Raw genomic sequence first — 9,347 nt, forward strand, 5'->3', positions numbered from 1 at the left:
TGGATCCCTCCCTCAAAGCATACACAAAAATTAATTTCAAATGGGCCAAAGACCCAAGAATAAGAACTAAAACTACAAAACTTGTAGAAAAAAAACATGGAAAAATTTCTTGTTATTAGATTTGGCAATGATTTCCTGGATATGGCACCAGAAGCATAGGAAACAAAAGAAAATAAATTATGAATTGTACTACATTAAAACTAAAAACTCTTGTGTTTCAAAGGACCTTACCAGGAAATCAAAGATGACCCTGATAAAGAACTTGTTTTTCTCTTGTTATGTGCTATCTCTTGTTGCCTAGACATTTGAGTTTAATGCAGTCACTTTAAAAGTTTTGTCACATTTTAGCATGTACCTTTAGTCAGCCTAGATTTAAATCTGTAACGTTCTGAGGTGAGGTCTAATTTATTGTTCCTTATTTTAGTAGGCCTGATTTACTGTTCCATATAAATAGCTAATTAGAATAGTATTCCTTTTCCTCTGCAGATTCAAGAGGCTTGCTCTGCTCCTTCCACAGAGTGCTATAGATCTTGGTTCTATATTTAGATTTGTTAATTTCTCCCATTGATATATTTATTTACTACACTGGTCTATCTTAAGAAGATTAATATCAAGGAGGATGAAGTTCTCTCTATTTTTTTTACTTAATGTCTTCTTGCCTTTTCTTCTTGTTTCTCTTCTTCTATTTGAATTTTATGATCTACCTTAAGTTCAGTGGAAGTACCCAGGATTTTGATTGGAGTTTGTACTAAATTTATAGAGGAATTTAGGGATAACTGACTTCTTTATTTCATTGGCACTTTCCATCCATGAAGTGGTGTACCTTTTAATTTACTTACTGTGCCTCACTCTCTTCATATGTAGAATGAAGACTACTCTTCTCAGAGTTTTATTGGGGATTAAGAATGCTAATTCACAAAATGTACTTAGAATCGTGCGTGGCACATAATAAACTTTGAAGATTGCTTATTGTGTAGTGTTGAGATTTTAGGAGAATATTCAATAACTCCCCCTTTTCTTCCAAATTGCTGTATAGGACATGGGTAAAAGGTGATGAAAATACCACTTTTATTCTTGCTAAGTGATTGAGGAATACTGCTTTAGATCTATGAAAACATGGTTTGCTGACATTATTCTGTTACTATGCAGTTTAGAAGACACTGGGATTTAGGGAAAGTGTAGCTTGCAAAATAGCACATAACCTAGGTTTGCTATTTTGTGTCAGCTAGAGTTAAGAGGGATAAGGAGGAAGGTGACTCACCAGTGCTTGGGAAGATTTAATAGAGTACCTCCACCCAGTAGAGAAAATGAGACTGGGGAGTTCAGAAATATATCACCTAGGGAGTGGGAAGAAAGACGTAAAGAGTTACTATTGAGAAAGTTATCATAGGCATAGATCAAGTGAGATTTCCTCCAAATATTTAGGTCTTTGTTTTTGTATTGAATAAATGTGCATAATTTTTCTCCATAGAGATAAGGCACATTTTTCCTAGTAAAATGACCATTTTCTAGTTTACATTTGTTATCTTAAAGTAGATCATAGAGTTCTTTTATAATTTAAAATATCTCTGCTATAAGCACCAGGCCCAGTACTGCCAAAAAAATCTCTACTATATCTGAAGTGAATTCTTCCCCTCCACTCCCAATTCCTAGTGCTATTGATTTGGTTTTTTTTTTTTTTTTTTTAGTCAATTGTAACAGAGAGTTGTCCATTTTATTTGTTCTTCTATAAATTATTTCCTTTCTTCAACTTTCTTTGGGTTTATTCTGTCATTGCTATCCAATTTCTTGAGTTAAAAACTAGTTCATTTTCATTTTTTCTAATATATGCATGAGTTCATGCAGTTCTCTCTAAGCTCTACTTATCTGCATCCTTCATTTTTATTACTTTGTTTTATTTTATAACAACTTTTTGAGACATAATCCACATCCCATGAAATTCACTTTTTTAAAAGTGTGATGCTGGGGATAGAGCTATGCACATGCTTTGTCATGAAGCTCCACTACATACCAAACACACCATTTAAAAGCATAAAAGATGCCATGGTTTTTAATATTCACAGAGTGTGCAACCATTACCACCGTCCAGTTTTGAGATCTTTTCATCACTCTATACAAAACCCTGTATATATTAGCAGTCAATTTCCATTTCCTACTATAACCAGAAATCTTCTTTGTCTCTATGAATCTGTATTCTGAATATTTCATGTAAGTAGAATCATATAATATGTGGTTTTGTGACTGGTTTGTTTCACTTAGCATGTTTTCACTGTTCATCCTTGTTATAGCACCAATCATTCCTCTTGACTGGTTGAATAAATTTCATTGTATACATTTACCATATTTTGGTTTTCATCAGTTGATGGACATTTGGGTTGTTTCTGCCTTTGGACTACTGCACACAATGCTGCTATGGCCGTTTATGATACGTTTTTGTGCAAATGTATGGTTTCAATTCTCATAGGCATGCACCTAGGAGAGGAAGTGCTGGGTCACATGGCAACCCTATGTGTAACATTTTTAGGAACTGCCAAAGTTTTTTCCAAAATGGCTGCATCATTTTACATCCCAAAGGCAGTGTACAAGGGTTCCAATTTGTCCACATCTCCACTAGCACTTATTGCTATCAGTCTTTTGAGTATAGTCATCTTAGTGGGTGAGAAGTAGTTATAGTTGTTTCAGTGGGTATGAAGTGGTGTTTCATTGTGATTTTGGTTTGTATTTCTCTGATGCCAAATGATGTTGAGCATCTTTTCACATGCTTACTAACTGTGAACCATTTATGTAGAGGAACCAATATATTTTGTTAGCACCTTTTGGTATGTATGCTTGTAGGAAATTTAATTTTAATACTATCTTGTAGATGGAAAATCTGGCAAGAAAATCAATTTGATGACTTCCAAGGTTTATACTCTCAAGTTAAAATTGGAGACCACCAGGATTTCTTTAGTTGGTTTTAGTAAACATTTTACTAACATGAAATCATATTTTTAACAGATAAGCTTTTTATAGCTTTTATACTTTTTATACTTGGGAATATGTCTTTATATCTTTGATTTTCTTTCTCTTAAATATAACTCTTAAAATGATAGCTGGCTGGTTTTAATAGTATTAACAATAGAAGACATAAAATGAATACAAGCATCGAATGTTAACATTATCAGAAAACAAATTGAAGCTCCATCTTCTTTTAATAGAGAGATAATATGCAGAGAAATACCAGTCTACTTAGAGCCAAATAACTCAATCATAAAAGGGCTAGTTGCAGATGGTATGTGAAGTAAATCTCTATCAACTACTGACTCTTCCCACACATCTCTTTGTTTTATAGGCCTTGCAGGTGTGAAATCTTTGTGTGTTTTTTCCCCTAGGCCTTGCTGTGGTTTGAGGACTAGCTGAACAGGCATCACCTGGGAACTCCCCAAACTGCAGCATCTCTGGTCCCATACTTACTGCATCACGAATGTCTGTACTTACTGCATTAGAATCTACATTCTAACATCCCAAGTTAGTTCAAATGCACATTAAGGTCTGAGAGTTCCAGATTCTGCATTTCTAGGATGCTCTTAGGTGATGCTGCTGCTGCTTTGAGGGTATGCATAACCACTGAAGTAGCAGAGGTCTGTTCCCCTTCTGCTCATTTAAATAGGTAATACCTTTGAAAAATGCTAACTTTGCTAAATAGCTCAACAGTGATTCAACTCAGTAACAATTTGTGAACAGTATTGTGGGTAGGATTCTGAAGAGAGGAAAATAAAGAAAGACAGGTATGGCCCTCAGAGTGACATAAGCTTGGTAAGCAATGTTATAAAATAATGGAAATTGTATTTGGCTGCTAAAGGAAAGCTCCAAGAGTAAGGCTAATCTACCAAAATGAAAAAGGCCAAATATAATTACAACAAAGAAAATCTAGAATTCAGCTTCTATAAAACTACCTTTCATTTGAAAGAATATAAAGCAATGAAAAGCAAACAAATTTATGTAGTTTGGGTGGAACTTATTACATTAAGTTCATAATCTGATTCATTCCACAATCACTGTTTTGATTCAGAATCTTTTGAGTCTTAAGTTACATACAGAAGTGATTAATGCAAAATATATACACATTTTATTAGAATGTGTGTTCGAATCAAAGTGCCTTGAAGTTTTTCCAGCTTCATGTATAGAAAGAAATTTTTCAGGGTTTGGCTATCATATCTCTGCTGATTTGTGATTCTCCTGGATTGAGTAAGTGTCAAATAGTCTTGCATTCTGGATAGTTTGTATTATGACAAATGTTGTTAATGGAAGTATACCCGCATATTTTGGGTTAAGACTGGATTCCATTTCATAAAGGCAAGGCTATCATTCATTAACTCACCCATGTTTTTAAAAATTAACCTGGCGATCTCCAGACTGCGTTTGTTATGAAGTAGATTTCCTGTTGACTCCAGAGCATGAGGAAAAAGTCTCTTCTTGTTTTATTCTTTTCATGAGAGAATAACATGAATAAGATTCCTAAGAGATACATTATTTCCATAAATAATACCTTACCTTTCTTTTTTTTCTAAGGTCAAGGGATTGGAGGGTCATGAATGTGACAGAACTCGTACCTGAAGAGGCTTGGATAACATCAGTGGATTATTTTTTCCTATGTGTTGGTTTAACAACAAATCAAATTCTCATTAAGAGAAAAATTTGATTTTTTTTTTGTTGGCAGGAGAGCTTTTCATCCCTACTTCAACCACATACAAATTTCAATGCACATCTAATGCTTCAGGTTATATATATCCATCTACCCATTTTATAAAATCTTTTTTTTGTTATTCAACCATCCATTCAACAAGTGCCTACTAAGTGCTTTTTCAGAACCAGGCACTGTGCTCAGTGCTGCAATATAAATATGAAAATATTTGTCTCCATACTCAAGGACTTTTCAGTCTAGTCAGGGAGGCAAACATTCAAAGTAACAATTATAAAATGGTAAGACACATGTCATTATGCAGATATTATGGAAACTGATGCATACTAACTTACCTGTCAGTATGATAATAAATTGCCTTCAGATTAGCTAGAGTCTAGCTCTAGGCTGCCTGGGTTTAAATCCTTTCCCTGTTGCTTTATAATTGTGTGGCCATGGATAAATTAGGTGACCAGTCTGTGCTTCAGTTTCATCATCTATGAAATGAAGATAATAATTATTCCTCTTGCATAAGGCTGATACCAAGATCAAACAAGTTAATACATGTAAAGCACTGGAATTAGTAATATTTAGCAGTATTTACACATACTCTGTAAGTATTAATTATAACTATCACCCCTTATTTTCAAAATGAGCTTAATATTACAGTAGAGCATTGGGAGTAGGAAGAACATACTAGACATACTAGAACTAGAATTCTATTTATTTTTCTTATCCTTTTACATTTCCTATTTCTGTGCATCTTATAAAACATCTAAAATACTAGTTGGGAAGTATTCATACATAGTGTATTAATGAATGAACATGTATATAGATATTGGGGTGAGTGGTATTTTTTATTTATTGGCAAGGTACTTAAGGAGAAGCTTAAAGATGACTGTATTACAGAAGCATACCACATCCCTGTCCACAGAAGGGACTTACAACTTAAAATTTACAGAGTACTCCTACGTATATTATGCCAAGTGCCAAGAAGACTTGGAGCATTTTAGTGAGGATGTTTCATCAGCCTCTCATTCTGACCACATCCAAGTGGACCGAATGGACTAGGGAGTGTGTACACACAGCAGAGTCAATGACTTGAGAAGTCAATCCTACCTTAACTCCTTGAGGCATCTGCTTGGGTTTGTAGTGTCTCAGAAAAGTTGGCTCATATTTTGCTAGCCACAGTCAGACGTAACGTGGCAGTGACACAGGAAATAAAATCTATTGAAACATAAATTGACCACATAATTGGTCGGCATTTTCTCCAGTATGATGGTTAATGAATGATCTTTTTTTTTGGTGTTTACTTTTCCGAAACTTGCAAAGTCCTCTAAGAGAAGCGTAAAAAATATTTATCATAGAAAGCAATCTGGCTTCTCTGTTTGCATGATTCATTTTCAGATTTTCTTGTGTAAAAGAAGCTGAAGCTAACAAAACAACAGCTGCTTAGCTATAAATTAGTTAAAAAAAAAAAAAGCTTCTCATGCCAGATTATATTATGGAAGGGCTTTATTTAAAGCAATTTACAAATTCATGAAGGATTTTTACTTAACACATTCACACTTGGTATAGCTTTTGAAGCCATTTAGGGAAGGCCTGGGGATTAGACAGGAGCTGTTTCCTTCCCCTTGCTGAGAATTTGAAGATTAATTTATGTAAACAAAAAGGAAAGCCAGGTTTGCTAGAAATTCCATAAGCTCACTGCATATTTAATTGGGGTTCCATAAGAACCTGCTCATTAAACAGAGCAGAGAATATAAGCTCAAAAGAGAGAGTTATCATCAACTTCTCATTGACAAGAAAAATAACACAGGGGAGGTGATGGTAATTAGTAGGAACCTTGAGGGCATACAAATTACTAGCTTTCGAAATTCTGTCCTAGCTTTAAAAAGTGCTCATTTCTTTACCAAAGCTTGTTTTTCTAAATTGAGTTATTATCTCTTTTGGCTTGGTTTTGTACCTTGTGATTTTTAAAAGACAAAAATCCAGAAGAATTGCCTTAACACAGCCTATCTACCTTGGAGGCTGACAGAGTCCTGCGTTGGGCAAGTCATTACCTCCTTCTTCCTCAGTTTCTCCATCAACAAAACAAAGATGATGATGCCTATCTCACAAGCTTGCTGTGTAAGACCATTAGCTAGTGTTGGTGAAACATCCCTAAAGATGCAATATACTGATTATCATTATTTGGTATATACTTATTTACATAATTTGGGACACATATGCACACACACTGCATTTTTTTAATGAGAATAAACCTCAAGTTTCTGTTTTGATTGTATCAGTGTGATTTGGTTTTTTAAGAAACACAAATGTTATGAAATGCAGGTTAATTTGTTAATGAAGTATGCCTTACTTCATGCATTTTATTAACAGGTTATTCATAATAATCACTGTAAGTGTTGTGGAGAGTGAAGAGGACTGAGTTGACTTCTATGTCTTTGTAATTTTTGTTTTGGATTTTTTGAAGATCCATGTTTTTCCTCTTCTTGAACAAAACAAAAGGAGGTTGAGAGCATGAATCCCAAATGCTACTTTCATTATGTGGGTGCTTAATTTTATACTTCCAGATTTGGTGAATTTCAGGCTTTTAATGAGAAGGATTTCTTTTTTTTTTTCTTTCTTTTTTTTTTTTTGGGTCAGGAAGCATTTTACTATTGCTCCGAGTGCAGAAATTTCCACTGATGATGGACACCAGAGCGCTCACATAACTGCCCGCATGGCCCTGCTCAGTTTCTGAATCTTGGTCTTTGCAGACATGTCAACAAACTTCTCCCCAATACGGACAATCATTACATCCATGATTGACGCATCAGTCTTAACCTCCAATTTCAATACTTGGCCTTGACTTAGGAAGCTCTTCAGAACTATCTTTAATTCGGAGAGAACAGCATCATCTAAAGGAGAGGCAGTAGTCACTGTGCAAGGTACTTCTCCATGGTGGACACTCCTGATGGTAGAAAAGGCAGCCATGATTCCCTGGGTATTGTCCAGACGACCATTTTCAGCAAGTAAAATCATGAGGTTGGAGGTGAGTGGGGAAAACTTCTCTTTTGTTGTGATGTCGCTCAGGCTTTTCATTTTAATGGAACGTTTAATGTAGGGATTCAGAATAGAAGTAGACATTTTAGGGTCCTTCAGGAGTTGAGCTATTCTCAGTAGCTTCTTTTCTACTTGTTCCAGTTTATTCTGTTTAGATGCAGCAGAATAAAGAGCAGTGGCATAGCGACCTTCAGTGCCATATACCTGAACAGGGGGCCTCACAAGCTTGGAAAAGGGCCTGACCACTGATGTTCTGAAGCACCGTACCTGCTGGGAGAGCAGGGACACTGTCGGTGCGGCCATCTTCTCCCGGGCGGCTGTAGGTCAAATCCGAGAAGGATTTCTTTAGAAAAGAATTCTAGTGGTACAAAACACCCAAGCACAGCTTAGTTACTATAAATGAATAAACATATACTATACTTATCAAGCATCGTCTAGGTACTGGTCATGGTATAAAAAAACATGGATCTGCAGTTCTCTAAGTTTGGCCTCAGGGCAAATAGCATCAGCATCATTTGGGAACTTGCAAGAGAGGTAAATTCTCAGACCCCATTGACTGACTGATAAAAAACTCTGGGAATGGGGTGCAGCGAACTCTGATTTAACCAACACTTGAGGTGATTCTGATGTTGGCTAAAGTCTGAAAACCACTTCAGTGGAGGGTTCAGAGTTGGGTTAGGGTATTTGTAATTTGTAGATTCTCCACACCTGTCCTTGCTGCTAGCATTTTGACTGACATGTTCTGCCAGTGCACACAGATTTTTAAATGCCTCTGTCGACTAATCACACCCTTACGCTTTCAATGTTCACTTTGAGAAATACTCTGTGTTATAATTTCTCAAGCTTCTACTGCGTAGGGGACGGTATTGAAGTTCTCTTGGGAATGGCAGATTCTCTCACCTGAATTCAGTTTTTCTTGGATTCCTGATCAGTCTCAAGCTGTCAGGGTTAGCATAGGACCCACACCTGGGCACATGGGTATTTAAAGACAGTAGTGAGAGCAGCCCAGCATCTAAGAGTGGCACAATGGAAGCCAGTAGCAGCAGGAAGGGCTTTATCCATGGGCTTCTGGTTCTGGGCCTTTGGTACGTGCATTGTGGCTGGGTGGAGCCACTGGACTGTCCCACTCAGATTCTGCCTTCCCAAGTAAATGAGATTTTTTTGGCCAGGCAACATGGTTTTACCCTGACATCCAAAAGTAAGTGGCTGGGGCTTTGGTCTCTGCCAGGGAAGTAAAGATCCAGGAGATATCTGGCATCATTTTTGTGTGGCAGTAGAGCAGTGAGATGTAAGTCATCACAGATATTTGGGTCTGTTGGGAATAGGGCAAGGAGTTAGGGACAGGAATACTCAGCTGGCTTGGCAGGAGAAAAATCTGTTTCCTAGTCTCAGCTCTGCAGTTCTAATAGGGAGGCTGTCTTTAAACTTAACAGTTGGTGTCCTAATGTTCTGTGTGCAAGGATGTTCTAAAGTATGGAAAGCGCAATGGGTAGCTGGGCAACAACTACAATGTGTTAGGAGACATGATAGGGCAAGTGGCTCCTCCTAGGGTCATAGTGCCTGGAATGGTTAAGTATAGGGCTATCATCTTATAATTCAATTTCAATAATGGGGGATAGGTGTAGAAACTAAATCCATT

The 9,347-nt window shown here is 36.5% G+C and overlaps 1 protein-coding gene across 1 annotated transcript; it reads right to left on the minus strand.

Annotated features, from left to right (window-relative positions):
* Nucleotides 1-7,296: 7,296 nt before the first annotated feature.
* Nucleotides 7,297-8,036, minus strand: LOC109695535 (ATP synthase peripheral stalk subunit OSCP, mitochondrial-like). The gene has a single exon (XM_020178122.2). The coding sequence runs from the start codon at nt 8,009-8,011 to the stop codon at nt 7,370-7,372; it is 642 nt and encodes a 213-aa protein (XP_020033711.1). The 5' UTR covers nt 8,012-8,036; the 3' UTR covers nt 7,297-7,369.
* Between the last annotated feature and the right edge of the window lie 1,311 nt (nt 8,037-9,347).

Source organism: Castor canadensis, chromosome 6 (assembly GCF_047511655.1).
Source record: "Castor canadensis chromosome 6, mCasCan1.hap1v2, whole genome shotgun sequence".
Taxonomy (NCBI): domain Eukaryota; kingdom Metazoa; phylum Chordata; class Mammalia; order Rodentia; family Castoridae; genus Castor; species Castor canadensis.